The 18,084-nt window shown below is 30.6% G+C and overlaps 2 protein-coding genes across 3 annotated transcripts; one reads left to right on the plus strand and one right to left on the minus strand.

The window, feature by feature from the left end:
• Nucleotides 1-569: 569 nt before the first annotated feature.
• Nucleotides 570-14,373, plus strand: LOC122712686 (dual oxidase). Of its 2 annotated transcripts, XM_043932493.1 has the most exons (21): nt 570-1,048; nt 1,246-1,488; nt 2,603-2,683; nt 3,609-3,770; nt 6,009-6,196; nt 7,393-7,597; nt 7,678-7,844; nt 8,347-8,583; nt 8,714-9,159; nt 9,353-9,554; nt 9,689-10,015; nt 10,483-10,707; nt 10,847-11,065; nt 11,445-11,648; nt 11,730-12,042; nt 12,115-12,489; nt 12,560-12,777; nt 12,900-13,361; nt 13,526-13,681; nt 13,748-13,876; nt 14,029-14,373. In XM_043932493.1, the coding sequence occupies exons 1-21, from the start codon at nt 880-882 to the stop codon at nt 14,155-14,157; spliced, it is 4,857 nt and encodes a 1,618-aa protein (XP_043788428.1). In that variant the 5' UTR covers nt 570-879; the 3' UTR covers nt 14,158-14,373. The 2 variants fall into 2 exon arrangements, with proteins under 2 accessions (XP_043788428.1, XP_043788427.1); XM_043932492.1 differs by lacking the exons at nt 570-1,048; nt 1,246-1,488; nt 2,603-2,683; nt 3,609-3,770 and having other exon boundaries at nt 6,175-6,196; nt 7,386-7,597; nt 13,526-13,876.
• A 176-nt stretch (nt 14,374-14,549) lies between these two features.
• Nucleotides 14,550-17,103, minus strand: LOC122712687 (dual oxidase maturation factor 1). The gene is made up of 8 exons (XM_043932494.1): nt 16,965-17,103; nt 16,605-16,861; nt 16,444-16,501; nt 16,226-16,360; nt 15,569-15,788; nt 15,251-15,462; nt 14,973-15,168; nt 14,550-14,875 (listed from the first exon to the last, which is right to left on the minus strand). The coding sequence occupies exons 2-8, from the start codon at nt 16,767-16,769 to the stop codon at nt 14,698-14,700; spliced, it is 1,164 nt and encodes a 387-aa protein (XP_043788429.1). The 5' UTR covers nt 16,770-16,861; nt 16,965-17,103; the 3' UTR covers nt 14,550-14,697.
• Nucleotides 17,104-18,084: the final 981 nt, after the last annotated feature.

Genomic DNA, 18,084 nt, shown 5'->3' on the forward strand with positions numbered 1-18,084 from the left:
AGTATAAAAAGAGATTTGAGATGCAAATTGATATTCTATTCCCTTACATCAAAATTATACGGTATTAAATTCTAATTATTTTTACTTAATATTCATTTTAAAAGAAACAATTAATTTTAAACTTTATAGACTTAAATAGGATTTTGAGATTCTCAGTTCTCGAAAGATATCTCAAATTACACGTTAGTATCTTTAAAATTAATTATATTAAAATAATTATATTAATGTTCTAATTAACTTTAGATCATATGTTTTATAATCATCAAGCAATATACTCATGTCAAGGTCATGTCTATTGTCCTCCATATTTGTCCCAGGTTTTACGTCCGGAATCAAAGAAGCAGAACACGAAATGCTTGTATTCCAACTTGTAAATTTCGTTGCTGCCAGGATGTTCTCTACTGGTATCCGTAGGAGAGACGTCCCGTCATCGACCTTGAAAACTCAGGTCAGAGAACCGAGAGAGGTTTCGCCTTGGGTAATCGGTGCCGCGGATTCGAAAACTAGGCCTGTGCCTGCGGTGGCGGTGACGTCGTCATCAGTACACATCGCGATGTATACGGTGAACGAATCATGGGAAGAGGTGAAGAGACGACAAGGACGAGAAGACGAGAGTGGAGGAGTGTAGAGGCGAATAAGACAGAGCATTTGAAAGAAGAAGAAAGATAGAAAGAGATGAAGAGAAAGAGAAAGAAATACATGCATAATGTTAAATGGAGGAAAAGAGAAAGAAAGATAGCGCGTTCGCGGTAACGAAACAAATAGGCCGGCGACTTTCACCACGTATCCAAGAACGGCTATACAACACACAAGCAATAGGCCGAGCGCTCTTGGCCCAAACCACTTGAGTATGAGGTGTACCCTCGCTCACCGTTCTCGATGTCCTCGCAGTGGGGGGAATCCTGCTCGAAGCCACCAGACACGAGGCATACCCTGAGAGCCAGAGCGAACGGACCTCGATTCTTTTTCTTTCATCCGTATATCGCACGTGTTGTCTCTGTTCTCCGTGATAGTCCGGTTACAGACACACGGTGGCATATCCACGACAGTATATCCACGACACGGAAAGTGTCATTTCGTCGCTCTCCTCTTTTTTTTCTTCTTTCAATCTCAACAATCTCTTCTTCGTCAACAATTTTTTAAACATTTGTTTCTGTCGCGGTGCGTGTCTCATCTTATATGTCTTCCTCATAACTGTTCCTCTTCTACACGTTAGTATACTTACAGATCGTTCTACCAAAGCAGAAACATATTTCGTCGGGATATGCATTCCTTCGATAGAATTTGAATCTAAAGCATTGGATAATAGTGATTGTTTAGTGTGCCAGAAGCGGGACCAAGTGGTGATAAACGAAAACATTAAAAGAAATGCACGGGTGCGTGTTGCCGATTTGCTGACAATGACACGACGACGACCACCGAGATCAGATTCAAACTGGATCTATCTGTTAATCTGGCTACTTTGGATCGTCCTGCCTATTAAGACCGGTACAATGCTCATGACTTTTACTTTATGATGTTGAATCGCTTAGTGTACGCGTGCGATTCCGTTATGCGCTCAAACAAGTTCAAGACGAAAGTGTACTAAAAGTGAAAATATAGAGCAATGATGTTTCATCAGAGAGGTTTTTTTTTAGTATCTTTTAATTGGAACAATGATAGATCATTTTTTAGTATTGACACATTAGAAGTAGATCTATTTGAAATGAAATAGAATTTTTTTGTATTTTTATAGAAATAGTTGATTTAGTTTTGAAACAAATATTCAGATTGTCTTTTATCTTGATTGTCTAAAATCTATAATATACAAATCTAAATGAAAACAGTATTTGGGAACAGAATTTTAAATTAAATATTAATTCTTAATCTTCTTTGTTAGTACATATATTAATTTTGAAAATGAATGATATATTAGATTATTAGTTTATTAGTATTAGTTAAAACATATGTTGATTTTGATTGTGTCATATGAGTAAGTATTTAATTTTTACAGTTAAAAGAATTTTTATTTAATTTTTGTCACAAGCTTTAAAGCAAATTAAAAGTAGTTCTAATAACAATGTTAATAATATATTAATTCTTAGTCTTTGCACATTCATTTTATGTAATTAATAAATACGAAACTTCGTCGATCGTAAATTAAACGTTGATAGCCGGATCTGTTTAAATATCTGAGCCGCGATCTCCTCTGTAACTAAAGAATAATTTATGTGCATAGTCTGTCTAAATGTCTGTCTAAACAATTATCATGTTACATGTCTAAACTAACGAATCAATCTTTTCAGAAATAGTGATAAAAATAAATGAATAATTTCGTCTTTTCTTTTTTAAAAACTTCACGATTCTAAGAAATAATTCATATTTCAATGGCTATTCATTATATATTAGAAATTTTATATTATGATGATTCATTATATATTAGAAATTTTGTTGATTTATTTAATTAAAGATTTTCACTAATTAAATAACTGCCATAACAATTGAATTGAATTCTTTTATGATGATCGATTTTAAAAAAAGATTTTAAAAATAATTTTTAAATTTTATTGATAAAAATTTATATTTTCTTGTTGATTATAAATAATATTTTCTCATATTGCAGGAGTAGTGCACAGTTATGCAGATAAACAGAGGTACGATGGATGGTACAACAATCTGGCTCATCCGGATTGGGGATCGATTGGCAAGTAGTTCAAATAGCATTGCTTCGTTATTTTGTCAACGACAAGCACACGTGTGTTGATTTGTTTAGTTTTATTGCTTTGTTTAAATTTGTTTTACTTAAAATAATGCATTTGTAATGCATTCAAAATTATTACAATTTAAGATACAGTAATTATCAATGATAGCGAATTATCACGAATATTTTTGTTGACATTGTGATGCGACTCGAATTGCAATAGCGTGTAAAACCAATAGTGCATAGAGTGAAACGCGAAAAAAGTTATTATTTTGTTTCAATATAGGTCGGTATAAAATAGCCAATAAAAATTTTAACAGAGAAAGAATGTGATTAGTTCGACAAAAATGTTATGGTTTTTTAAACATGAAAATCATTTTGTCCCTCGATCATATCTACTATCAATGTATCTATTTAACATAAATTATAATAATAATCACATTTTAAAAAATATTTCTAAAACATAAAATAAATGTAAATAATAATAAATAAAATATAAATAATTTAAATAGAAATATTTAAATAGAAATATATAAATGAATAAAAAAAAATAAATAAAATTTTATTATGATATTATCTAATAATTATATATTTTATGTGAAAAAAAATAATTATAAATCAATAATTTTAGCAAGATCTCTTTTTTTTCTATATTAGATATATTTTTATAATAATATTGGATTATTATAATTGATAATAAATCCAATTATTATAATTGCATGAATATCCATTATTTTTTAAGCTACATTGTGTCTTAAACAATACTTAGCATAATATCGAGATGAAATCCTATTAATATGTGTATAATAATAATAAAATTTAATGTTAAATAAATTATATTTATAATTCGATAGATGAAAACTTATAATAAAATTTTAAATAAAAGTCATTTTAAGTAATAGACTTAACATGTTTCTTACATCCGTAGACAGCAGGCTGATACGAAAGATGCCAGCAGCTTATTCTGATGGAGTTTATATGTTGGCTGGCCAGGATAGACCGTCTCCAAGGAAGCTTAGTCAGCTTTTCATGCAGGGTGACGATGGTCTGCCATCCGTTAAAAATAGGACAGCACTATTTGCGTTCTTTGGTAAGAATCAAAGCTGAAATTTTTTAAAAATAATTATAGGATAGAGAAATGATATAAATGATGTTGTTTCTAATTTTAGCTAATTAATAATTATGAATAATTATGAGTAAAATTGAATTGAAAAGAAAAAATACATATGCTTACAAATATTAAAATAAATTAATATAATATTTTTAATAATTTGAAAGAATAAGAATAGAATATTTAAATGAAAGATTTTAATAATTTGAAAGAATAAGAATATTTAAATGATTATGGATCTTAAATAACTTTTTTATATTTATTGCATTTGAAGAAAATATACTTATATTTTTATAGAATAATTATTATTTTTAATTATTATTATTCTATCACTTATTCAAATAGTACATTTAAATTTGTAAATTTTCGATGATATAAAGAATTAGCATTTGCAAACATTTAAAATAGTCAGATAATAATAGAATATTATTAATAGAATATTGTAAAATTAGGAAAAAAAAATTACCATGGCTGCACCTATTCGAATATCCGTATTACAATATTGCGCAAACTGTAACATGTCTGTTGGAATAGCATGAGGTGCAAGGAACTTTTTGATCTACTTTTCACGCTAAAATATTCCGTAATAGCGTGAATATAGTGAAATTTGGTTCATGTTATTCAAATTAGAAAATATTATTAATTTAGTGGATAATTTATATAAATATATTTTCATGTTAAAGAAAATAAGATCCATTTTTATTTGAAATATAAATATACACACTATATATGATTATGAATGATTATGAAAATAAAAATCACTCTAAGAAATTGAGAAGATTAATTTTTAAAATTTTTAAAATTGTTTTAATAAATTTTATAATATATAGAAATAGATTTTAAAAAATGACAATGATATTTTAAAAAAAGTAGAAATATATTATTAATAAATTTTTAAAAGAAAATTCTTTTTTGATAAGATTTATCAGAAAAATTCATCACGCACACGTGGGCTTAAACAAATTTTGATTTTATTATTTTTCAATGGATTTATTTTATATATCTACTTTATGATTTTATGTTATTATTCTTGGCAACTTATAATCATCATTTTCCAGTTTATCAAGCATTATGGCAAAATTAGAATTGAGTAGGCGGATACAATTTCTGCATTGGAATACAATAATTGCAACAAAGATGTAAAATTATAAATCAAGTTCTTTTTTCTGGAAATATATAATATTATGATCAAATGATTTTTTGAATAATCGTTTTCTTAATTTGCATAAAATCTTCAAATTTATCAAATATACTTGCTTATCAACATTTAATAAATATTTGAGTGCTTAATTAATCTCTTGAGTTATTAAGAGACTCTCTTACTAAATCTCATTTAAATCTTGTTTAATATCTTGTTTAATTCAAGTTTAGAATCAATATTCTTAAGATTTCATTTCTTTAAGATTAAAAAAATACTTTTAGAAATTAATCATAAAAAAATAAATCACAAATTATAAATTCTTTTACGATGATTTTTTAGTTCTTACTCATTGTTGAAACACGTGAACAGAACAAAAGAAAATGATTATCTAAAAAAGTAAACATATTAAATTAAATAAGTAAATTTCAAGTTAAATCTATTGTACATAAATGATCAAGATTAATAAAAATAATATTACAAAAATATATTATTTATACATAATATAAATAATGCATTTCTGAATAGCTAAATTTAAAATCAACATTAATTTTGTTAATAATAAAAACATTTTCATGCACGTAAAATCGTTTAAAAAATCGTTTCTCAAAACTTATGAATTTCAATTATCGATAGATCTTATATTTATATTTATATAAAATAAAGGAAAGATATAAAGATAAAAATAAAATGAAAAAACGAGAATGTAAAATGTAAAATTCTTTTAAATATAATTCGAAATAAAACGTGAATAATCTCACGTGTCCTCCACTTTGCCCCGAAAATGTGGGGCATCACGCGTTAAAGTGGAATGAACAAACATGGTGAGACTCGACAGGGAAAAGCCGATTCTCGAAAGAGGCGGAAAGTAAAAACTAGGCCAGTCTTCTGGATTCCATCCGTGTCGATTTTTTCTTTTTTTTTATTTTTTATTGGCGACCAGTAATGGTACGGAAGCGACCGGAGAAAAAGTAAATCCTTCGAGTAGAACCGGTCCCGGCGTTTGCAACTTCGCTTCCTTGAAAGCAATAAATACCTCGATCGGTATACATCGAATACCGCATACGGAATCGTTTCAGGGCAACTGGTCACGTCGGAGATAATCATGGCCAGCGAAAGTGGCTGCCCCATAGAGTACCATCGAATCGACGTGGACAAATGTGATCCGGTTTTCGACAAGGAGTGCCAAGGTAACAAGTACATTCCCTTCCGCCGGGCGGATTACGATCGACAAACCGGACGCAGCCCTAATAGCCCTCGTGAACAGGTAATTTCTTGCTTTCCCTGATCCGATTTATTCTCTTTTCTTTCCGGGAGATAATTTTATCCATGCGTTGTTTTTGAATTATTTAAGATAATTGCTAGTATAAATCGTTCTTTTTTTATTTTAATTGGAAAATAGTTTTATTATTTTTAATTTATTTAGAGAGAAATAATTGGGTGGAATTTGAATGGTTAGTGGTGTTATTAAAAAGTAGAGAATCTTGAATTTAATTTAAATTTGATTTGAATATTTTATTACAAACATTGTGAAAGTTTTAAAGAAAGAATTTATCGTAGTATCTTTTTAAATAATAATAAAATTAAATGATGCAATTTATTTTCGTTTCGAATTGTACTTTTATTGTAGTTTTTCATGATTGTTAAATTTCTGAATTATTTCATAAAAATTCCCAGAAGTATACTAAAATGGAATTATTAAAGAAGAATGAAAAGTTAGTAAAGATTTTATAAAAAATTTATACGACCTGTTTCTGAAACAAGATGAGTTATTTTTAACGATGGAGAAAGTAATGGTCATTAAGAGCTCTGTAAGCTGTTTCTTACCCTTTCTTTCAGCGTATCACATAATTACTGACCAAAGCACATCGAACATTTTTCATGAGAAAACATGTCACGTATATGCTTTTAATACTATAAATAAATAAATATAATATAATTCAATATAAATTCATAGAAACTTTTTCATTTCTAATATAGAATTCTAATATAGAATTTCTACTCGTTTATTTTTATTATTAAATGTAATTAAGAGAATGAAATTTAAACAGAGATTTTTTTTTTGTCTTCTTCATATATAATTTATATATTTTTGCATATTAACAAAATTTTCTTATCTTCTGTATTGTTTTATGTTTTCAACACTTTGGACCCCCATGCTGGTCCCCCATGATTGAATCTTTCATAAGATAATTTCTTTTTCTGAAATCTTATTTTCGATATGTTTAAATCTTTTAATATTAAACAATATAATTTTAATTATATTACATATTCTAAATAAATAAATCATGAAATAATTAAAACACTGTTTCGCTCAAATTTCAATCGAATTTCATATGAAATTGAAAGTGAAATTGCTTTTGAATCAATTATATGAGAGTAAACGAATCTTATGAGTATCGAAAATCGTTCAATACTGGGAAATAAATCGTGAAAAGTAGCTCTGAATACGTGAGGTTGCAGATAAACAAAGTGACGAGCTGGATCGATGGTAGCTTCGTTTATTCGAGCAGTGAAGCATGGGCCAATACTATGAGATCGTTTAAAAATGGGAGCCTCCTCATGGAACCAACCAGGAAATTCCCTGTAAGGAATACGATGCGTGCCCCACTTTTCAATCATGCTGTTCCACACGTTATGAGAATGCTCAGCCCGGAACGCCTTTATCGTGAGTTTCTCTCCTTTTATTTCTTTGCACGTGACAATTTTCAATAATTTTTTTCACGATAAAAAAAAAAAATTGTTCAGTTCTTGGAGATCCACGAACAAATCAACATCCTCCACTGTTGGCTCTCGGAATATTATTTTATCGGTGGCACAATGTGATTGCTGCTCGTATTCAACTGGAGAATCCGAATATGTCTGATGAGGATATCTTTCAGAAAGCAAGACGTGTCGTTATAGGGACGCTTCAGGTAAAAATCTTTTATATATCTTTTAAATTTTGTATTATAACAATGTGAAAGTAAGTTTTTCGTTTTGTTTAAAAATTGTATCATTAGAAAGAAATTTAAAATGATAAAATGTTTAGGATTTTTTACGTAAATTAATAATGAAGTTCAATATCAAAATAAATATATAAGTGTCTTTAGTTTCGATAATATTAATTAATGCTTAATTTAATTCAATTTAATTCAATAATAATTATAAATTCATCCTTCTTACAATTTACACCATAAATTCTCATCCTGTCATTGTAATGCTAGTAATGTTATATTATTTTTTGCAATTGTATACCGGTTGATGTAACTCGATATATTAATTTTATTTCAAGAATTAATATAAACTCACAAACCGTAATCCTTTATGAAATCTTTGAATATCGTCTTGAATACCATTTAAACATATTGCACATGTTATACAGAACTTGTTTCTTTAATTTTGTTTTTTTTTTTTTTTTTTTTTTTTTAATTGCAGAATATTATTTTATACGAGTATATTCCTATACTTTTGAACGAGGATTTGCCACCTTACACAGGATACAAGTCAGATCTTCATCCTGGTATCAGTCACATATTTCAGAGTGCAGCTTTCCGGTTTGGGCACACTTTAATACCACCTGGATTGTATCGTCGAGATGAAAATTGCGAATATAGAAGAACAAATATCGATCAACCTGCGATTAGACTCTGTTCCACCTGGTGGGATTCTAATGTAATTATTAAAATATCGTTTGAATTTATCTTTTATTTATTATAGTTTGTTAAACTTTAAAAAGATAATTATTTTGAAGAGAATAATCTAACTTAAATATAATTATACATATGTATGCACTTATATTTAGGAAGTTTTAACTAATAGTACAATTGAAGAACTTCTCATGGGTATGACTTCGCAAATAGCAGAAAAAGAGGACAATCTTCTTGGCACTGATATTAGAAACAATTTATTTGGGCCCATGGAATTTTCAAGACGAGATTTAGGGGCTTTGAACATTATGCGAGGCAGAGACAACGGGCTTCCAGATTATAATACAGCCAGAGCACATTTCAAGCTATCTCGAAAGAAGACTTGGAACGAAATCAATCCAGAATTGTTTAATAAAAATCCTTCGTTATTGCGTACGTTAGTCGAAATCCATTCGAATAATTTGAACAATATGGATGTTTATGTCGGCGGGATGTTGGAGTCTAGTGCAGGTCCTGGAGAACTTTTTTCTACTGTGATAAAAGAGCAATTTCTTCGTTTGAGAGATTCTGATAGATTTTGGTTTGAAAATGAAGAGAATGGGTAAGTCATGTGATTAAATTTGATATTAAAAAGTAACAAAAATCTCCAATAATAATCTTGACTCATATATAAAATTGAAAAGACATTAAATTATATTATATAGACAATAAATTATATAATATAAAATTTTGTAAAAATCTATACTAATATACTATCTATTCCAAACATATTATAAATCTAAATTTCGTTCCAGAATTTTTACAAAAAGCGAGATAGCAGATATTCGCCGAATTACTTTATGGGATATAATAGTAAACGCGACAGGAATACCAGCGAACGCGATTCAAAGAAAAGTATTCACCTGGGAGGAGGGAGATCCCTGTCCCCAACCCTATCAACTAAATTCAACGATGTTAGAACCCTGCGTCCCATTACAACGTTACGACTACTTTGAGGTGATTAATATTCCTTATACCATTCCAGTATACATTATCTAATGCAACACTATCTTCCTGCAAATTTTCACATTCCCCTCTTGGTTACCTTATACGTAGAAGTCTTAAAACTATGTGCATCCACTCCATTATAGGGAAGCGAGTTGGTGTACATATACGCCTGTGTTTTTCTCGGGTTTGTACCGATTCTTTGCGCCGGTGCCGGTTACGGTTTGGTCAAGCTTCAGAATCGGCGAAGAAGACGATTGAAAATTCTCCAAGAGGCGATACAGAAAAGAAACGATGGCAAGATCTGCGTGGACAAGATGATCGTGCGCGAATGGCTTCACGCGAATCATCGTCGTTTAGTCAAGGTGAAATTTGGGCCGGAAGCGGCTCTGCACATCGTCGATCGCAAAGGCGAGAAACTGCGTACATTTGATTTCAACGATGTTAACACGGTCACGATGGAAGAATCGCAGGTGATTACGAAAAGCCAGCCTTCATTCTTTATTTATATGAAATTTCAAAGGAAAATCTAGTCAAGAGATCTTATACGGAATTTCTTAATTGTATAACAAGTAAGGAAATACTAATACTAATAGTGGAAATTTTTCAAGACTGGTTCTATGGACTGGTTCATCGAATTCAACGGACTTGATTGATACACTAAAGCCAGTGTAATTCCACGCTTTCGTGAATTTAAAAATTCATGAAAATTGTATTAATAAATGAAGTTATATTAGTTATTGTTAAAATAATTAATTGTAATTATATTCTTATATCTTATATTCAATCCTTGATAATCATTGATATCAATCAATGAATATCCTTGATCATTAATTTATCGTTGATCATTAATTAATAATGTATGATTATTAATTAAAAATTAGCATTAACTTGTCTTCTTCACAATCGTATCTACAATAATAATTATGTATTTATATAGGAGAATGAAAATGGTCATCGTAAGCCATTGGTTCTGTTGCGAATACCGCGAGACTACGACCTTGTCCTTGAACTGGATTCACTGGCCTCACGTAGAAAGTTTATTGCGAAACTGGAGGCATTTCTGGCGTCCCATAAGAAGCACTTCACACTGTCCCAAGTGAGCCGGGACATTATGCTTGCAAAAGCGGAAACGAAGGAACGCCGTCAGAAAAAATTGGAACAAGTATTATATTTTTTTTCTCCTTCCTTCCTTCTCTCCAATCAATTCCTATCTCGGGTTTTGAATTAATGAATGTAACGTATTCCTGCTTCCATTTCCTGCTTCACCGCTATGTAATACCAGTTTTTTTCTTTCATGACAGTTCTTTAGGGAAGCTTATGCTTTGACGTTTGGTTTACGACCTGGTGAAAGGCGGCGACGATCCGAGGATAGCGACAGCGGTGAAGTCGTTACCGTGATGAGGACGTCGCTTTCTAAAAGCGAATTTGCGAGTGCGCTTGGAATGCGTGCGGACGCGGTTTTCGTGAAGAAAATGTTTAATATCGTCGATAAAGACAGAGACGGTCGTATTTCGTTCCAGGTAAGATGAAGATTAAATATTTGGAAAATGGTCTTTATCTGTAACTTTGTATTCGTTCCTTTATATTTGTCAATCACTTATTACTTTATTGTAATGTCTATCATTCATATTGCAATATTTTGTATGAATTTTACATGAGAGTTTCTCCTACTTCCTACTAGTTAATAGAAATTGGTAAACTTCTTCTATTTTTTTGAGGCTAAATAATTTTCAATAATTTATACGGATATTATGCAAGATTAAAAAAGAAAATAATGAGAAAAATGAAAGTAAAAAAATTAATAAAAAAAAAAAAAGAGAAAGAAATTGATTAAAAATGATTTTAAAAATTAATAAAGATATGAATAAAAGAATTAGTAAAAAATTAATTGTTTTTTAGGAATTTTTGGACACTGTTTTGCTATTCTCGCGAGGAAAAACTGAGGATAAATTGAGAATTATCTTCGATATGTGTGACAAAGACTGTAATGGTGTTATCGACAAGGAAGAATTATCAGAAATGCTTCGATCCTTGGTAGAAATTGCACGTACGACCAGTCTGTCAGACGATCATGTCACAGAATTAATCGATGGAATGTTTCAAGTAAACTTTCAGTTCTAAAATGGCATTGTTAAATTATCCGTATCCAAAGACATGATTACACTTTAAAACGATTTGTTTCAGGATGCCGGACTCGAGAGAAAGGATTACCTTACATATAACGATTTCAAGTTGATGATGAAAGAGTACAAAGGCGATTTCGTGGCAATCGGTCTTGATTGCAAAGGCGCGAAGCAAAATTTTCTCGACACATCAACAAATGTAGCTCGCATGACGAGTTTCCATATTGATCAACTTCCACCTGAGGACTCAAAGACTTGGGCTCAAAAACAGTGGGATGCCATTTCGACATTTCTCGAGGAAAACCGACAGAATATTTTTTATTTATTTGTTTTTTATGTCACAACCATTGCTTTGTTCGTTGAAAGATTCATATGTGAGTCTTCTTCTTCATTATTTTACCCTTCATTACGAAAGATCTTGATTATTAAATTATTTTAAATTTCAGATTACTCTTTCATGGCTGAACATACGGATTTGAGGCATATTATGGGAGTTGGAATTGCCATAACTAGAGGATCTGCAGCAGCTTTGTCTTTCTGTTATAGTCTTCTTCTTTTGACCATGTCTCGCAATCTTTTGACTAAACTTAAAGAATTTTCTATTCAACAATATATTCCACTCGATTCACATATACAATTTCATAAAATTGCTGCATGCACTGCATTGTTCTTTTCTGTTTTGCATACCGTGGGACACATGGTTAATTTTTATCATGTGTCGACTCAACCATTAGCTCATCTTCGATGTTTGACCAGCGAACTTAGCTTCCCAAGCGATGCTCGGTTAACCATTTCGTTTTGGCTTTTTAGAACTGTAACAGGTAACTATTTGACTTTAATATCTATTATAAAATTTCGTGTAATTATTTAATTATTGTCCTTTTAACGCAGGTTTGACTGGAATTTTATTATTTATTGTAATGACGATAATATTTGTTTTTGCTCATCCAACTATTCGCCAGAAAGCATACAAATTTTTCTGGTCTACACATAGCTTATATGTAGTATTATATGCATTGTGTTTAATACACGGTTTGGCTCGTTTGACTGGTTCTCCACGATTTTGGATTTTCTTTGTTGGACCTGCTATTATTTATTCTTTAGATAAGGTAAATTGAATAATTATTTTTACATGTAATCATATTTCTATTAGTTATTTTCCTTTGAATCATTTTTTATCTATTACATATGTAATAATGTAACAAATAATCTTATTATTATTATTCTTTAGGTAGTAAGTCTTCGTACTAAATATATGGCGTTGGACATTATCGAAACAGAATTACTTCCTTCCGATGTAATTAAAATCAAATTCTACAGACCACCAAATTTGAAATATTTATCTGGTCAATGGGTTCGTCTTTCCTGTACCGCCTTTAGATCGAACGAGTTTCATTCGTTCACTCTAACTTCCGCACCACATGAAAACTTCTTATCATGTCATATTAAAGCGCAGGGACCATGGACTTGGAAACTTCGTAATTATTTTGATCCTTGTAATTATAATCCAGAGGATGAACATCCAAAAATAAGAATAGAAGGACCGTTCGGAGGTGGCAATCAAGATTGGTATAAATTTGAGGTTGCTGTAATGGTTGGTGGAGGTATTGGTGTCACCCCCTACGCCTCCATGTTAAATGATCTCGTATTTGGAACCTCTACCAATAGATATTCTGGAGTAGCTTGTAAGAAGGTAAGACTTGTAAAGGTAAAATATAATTACTTAATATAAATTACTTAAATTATAGTTATTTTTTTGTTATTATTATATGAAATATTCCAAATAAATTTTTAATAATAGATTAGAATAGAAATTATTATATTTTAATATCTTGTTTTCATTCTCATTAAATTTAGGTTTATTTCTTGTGGATTTGTCCATCACATAAACATTTTGAATGGTTCATCGACGTACTCAGAGATGTCGAGAGGAAAGATGTTACAGATGTGTTAGAAATTCACATATTTATTACACAATTTTTTCACAAATTCGATTTACGTACAACTATGCTGGTAAGTTGTTGCGTATTTGTGATAATAGTTTTGAAATTATTGTACAATCACACTTGTTTGTTACAGTATATTTGTGAGAACCACTTTCAAAGATTATCTAAAAAAAGTATATTTACTGGGTTAAAAGCAATAAATCATTTTGGTCGACCGGATATGACTTCATTTCTAAAATTTGTTCAGAAGAAGCACAGTTATGTAAGTTCTATAATTGTCTTTGCTTAATTAATGAGTATAATTAAAACATTGAGATTTAAAATTATAAATTAAAACCTTATATTACTGAATACATATTATTTAAATTCAATAATTTGAATATTTGAATAAATTAAAACATGTATTACTCGCAGGTTAGTAAAATAGGAGTATTTAGTTGCGGGCCCCGACCATTGACGAAGAGTGTGATGTCATCTTGTGACGAAGTGAACAAAGGTCGTCGTTTACCCTATTTTATTCATCACTTCGAAAACTTTGGCTAGTCTGATCAATATTATTAATGAAAGAAAAATAGAAGAAGAAAAACGATGGATTCTATCGTGAATTTCATGCAATTCCATCAAGTGTACATATTTATGCGCGTACGCTTATTTATAACAAGTATTATATTTCTTATTTATAATTATAAAAAATGAAAGAATATTTCTTTGTTCAGTCACGTTTTGAAATGTCAGTGTGAATGCATTATTAATGTCAATTTGTTTCATTCTGACATTGATAATCAGAACTGATTAAATTAAGGAAGAGAATTCTTAAGAATCATTCATGATTCTTAAGACATCTCCCTTGAGTTTAGATATTTTTTTTAGATATATTTTAAACGATTAAATTTATTTAATTGTTTGCAATTTATTAAGAAAATTACAAGAAAATATTTTATTATAAATCATTGTTTATTCCTTTCCTTTCTCCATAGGAATTTTAGAGTTAAATTTATAATTTTAAATGAACTAAAAACTTTTGAAATGTTGAAGAATTTACTAACAATAAAAGGATAAATATAAATGATAATTACAAAAAGATTAACCATTGATAGTTCTACGAGAAGATGATGGAAATGGATAAGACCAATTATTTTTTGATGAATCATTAGATTCATGATGAAATTCTGAAGATTCATGCGATGTATATCCTCGATTTATCACACCTTGTGTTTCCTCCTTGATATCATGTCTATTTTGCAACTTTGACGATAATTGACTGAAATCATATAAGATTCATTCATTTAATAAGTCTCAAAACATATTATTTTATTGAATAAGACAATTGATCAAACAGAGTAATAAAAAAATAGAACCTTATTATACGATCACCAAATGAATCCTCTATTTTAGGTAGTCTGCGTCTGATATTCCTCGTGTCGAAACTTTCTTCTATAATAACATGTCTATCATACGGTGTATCATAATCAACTTCTAATATGGTGGAAAATTGATGAGGAAAAATCATGTCTATTGCTGTTATCACCACTCCAGCGAATAAACATCCGATACCTAAGGAAAAATTCACTTCCTGAAGATCCAAGATCCTATCCCACCAAATTCTATGATATATTTAAAATATAAGAGAGCTAACCAGCTAGTAAAACAAGCCAATAATTCCATCCTAAATTAAAAGCAAGAATGGAACCGTCTACATGTGCTATAAGAGGCTCGCAAGGTAAAAGTGCCCAGTAAACTAAATTCGTGATTAACATACAGATCCCTGTGAAGATCATTCCATAAGCTCCGTATCGTGGCACTACTATTAATAACAGATTCATCATGGCCCAAGATGCAAAGGACGTCCTAAAAAAATATAATTAGTCAATGTAAATAAAAAAGAAAGATACAATCAGGATGAAGGAATGAATTAAGAGTGACTCAATGCTAATGGTATTTTGTCGAGACATACCAGAGCATGAGCGATGCGTAGTAGCCAGCCTGCCGATACTTGCTTCCCCAGGAGAAACCTTCTTGGTGAAGACTAAAATATTCGGCTAGAGAAACGATAGGAAAAGGTGCTCCCTGGTTCAGAGCTTGTTTGAAAGCGTTTGTCATCTCTCCTGTGCTTCTCCACCAGAATCTTTCATTGTATTCTACATCGTCCATTGGATTTTCGCTACTTGGTAACACTATATATGGAAATTAATTAAAATAATGAAGGAAAATAATTTGTACTTTAGTTGAATGATTAAGCTAGATTTCTTTTTTGTTTTTTTTTTCAATATATTTTGGATATATAAAACTTAAATAATTAATAAAAAAAAAAAGATTTTGAACAATTAATTATGTATAATAATTATACATAAAATTATATTTGATTAAATATATTTTTAAAATTATTTTAACTGAAACATATTATTTATAACATCTTTTATAGAAATGATTTTGAACGAAACCAAAATCGCTTTGCTGTGTTATGTTTGAATATATCTAAATCTATTTTAAAATGATTTATGTACGTCATTCTTGATACTTTTTATAATCGAAAAAGAGACCTTGAACAATTGATTTTGGACGAACAGTAGACTATTATAATCGACTGAAAGGTTTGTTATAAGTGACTCACATTTGTACGTGATGTTTATGTGCATCAAACCGATATATCCGCCAATTTCAGCTGCAGTTTTCTGCCTTGAAAATGCACTGTACGTGCTGACGATAGTTGCGGAGCTCGTGTGCCAGGAGGATCCATACTGAGCAACTATAAACGTGGAAAAATAACTCATGTATATACAATTCAATGAAAAAAAAAAAAAAATCTCAATTAAACGCGATCAAATAAACCTTGAATCGATGCTCCAACAAAAAGGCTCAAGGTTACCGTGAGGAACGTGCTAAAACGCTGTGGACGACACAAAAAAAATTACAATTAATTCATAATTATATCTATCGATAACATAAGACAATAATTTCAATAATAGAACGAAAAACAAAGAAATATTAACCTCTTTTCGTATCCCAGGAAATATGACTAAGAATGCGGTGAAAATGGTGCCGAAGACGACGAACACGATCACCAGAGGAACATCTCCCGTGACGGGTGTGCGATTACTATAACTGTACAACGTGGGTCCACCATCGATTCGAAACGCGTCGAACCATCCCTTCATCTTCTCGATTCAATCTTCGACTTCTCTTCGATCCTGAGGGAACCGGCTAGTTCCGGTTCTCTTTGCAAACCACTTGGCATCAGTGGCTTTCCCTGAACATTCGACAAAACGCAACGAAAAACCAATCCAGCTGAATACAAACTCTCTAATAATAAATTGAATATTGATGCAGTCAAAGTTCTTTTAAAAGTATACCTTAGGTCGCCTCTGGCTACCAATATCCAAGGACGATTAATTGTGAAACCAAGGTACATAGAAAACGAGAATCTGAGCCATCAACATGGAAGGCACGAAGGCAGCGCGAACACTAAGGCCCACAGTAGGTTAACGGGTCTTCGAAAGCGATCTCCAGTCATGGAGCGTAGAGGGGACTGAGAGTTGGTTATTCAAGAGGGGAGTATGAAAGAGAAAGACGGCCAGGTGGGGCTGAGTAAAGGAATCGGCCACCACCACCCATTCCAAGTGGCCGAGGTGAAGAGGGACAAAAGGTATTCCCGATCAGCTGAGGCAGGAAAACTCGACTCCGCGCTTTAAAGTGCATGTCTGACGCGTTTTATTTCGGCGGATCGGCGATCGATGATCCCGGATGACGACACGAGACGTGACACGTGAGCGTGGATCGCGAGGTATGCTCGATGGCACGCGGGAGACTTCGATGGCTGCACAAACGGTGACGTCGTTTAGCACTCCGGAAACTTTTTCGTGTTTCATCACATGTATACCTGAAATAAATCATAGTGAAAAGAAACCAACGTTAGATCTTTTGTTTCTTCATCTAAGGTATGTTAAATGTTGGAATTTTTATCTATTATATATCTCTAAAAATATATCTCTAAAAATTTGTTAAAAGATGTTAAATTGAAAGATTTTTATATAGAAATATAAAAAAGTTTCATTCTAAATTGAAATAGAGAGCAAGTGAAGATTGCATAAAAAGTTTAGAATTATTAATAATATATGTGAATATTTATTAATATATAATTGTTTCAAGATAAAAAAAATATTAATTTATTATATTTTATTATTTGAAACTAAAATTATATATTATATATAATTATATTGGATATTGTTGCTTTTAAGAATAAAAGCAATTTATTATTTATTAGAAATATTACATTTCTTCACAGATTTTGCATTTTATTATGATATTCTATGCATATTACATATTTCATGCAAAATATTATATTATATAATAGATAATTGAAAAATTTTAGGACATTGAAGATGTTAAAAGACATTATTAAAGTAAGATTTTGATGATCAGATCGAGCAACAATATTAAAACAAAATTATCATAAATTTAAATTTATTCTAC

Source organism: Apis laboriosa, unplaced genomic scaffold, assembly GCF_014066325.1.
Source record: "Apis laboriosa isolate Shangri-la unplaced genomic scaffold, ASM1406632v1 scaffold204_cov149, whole genome shotgun sequence".
In the NCBI taxonomy this organism is placed as follows: domain Eukaryota; kingdom Metazoa; phylum Arthropoda; class Insecta; order Hymenoptera; family Apidae; genus Apis; species Apis laboriosa.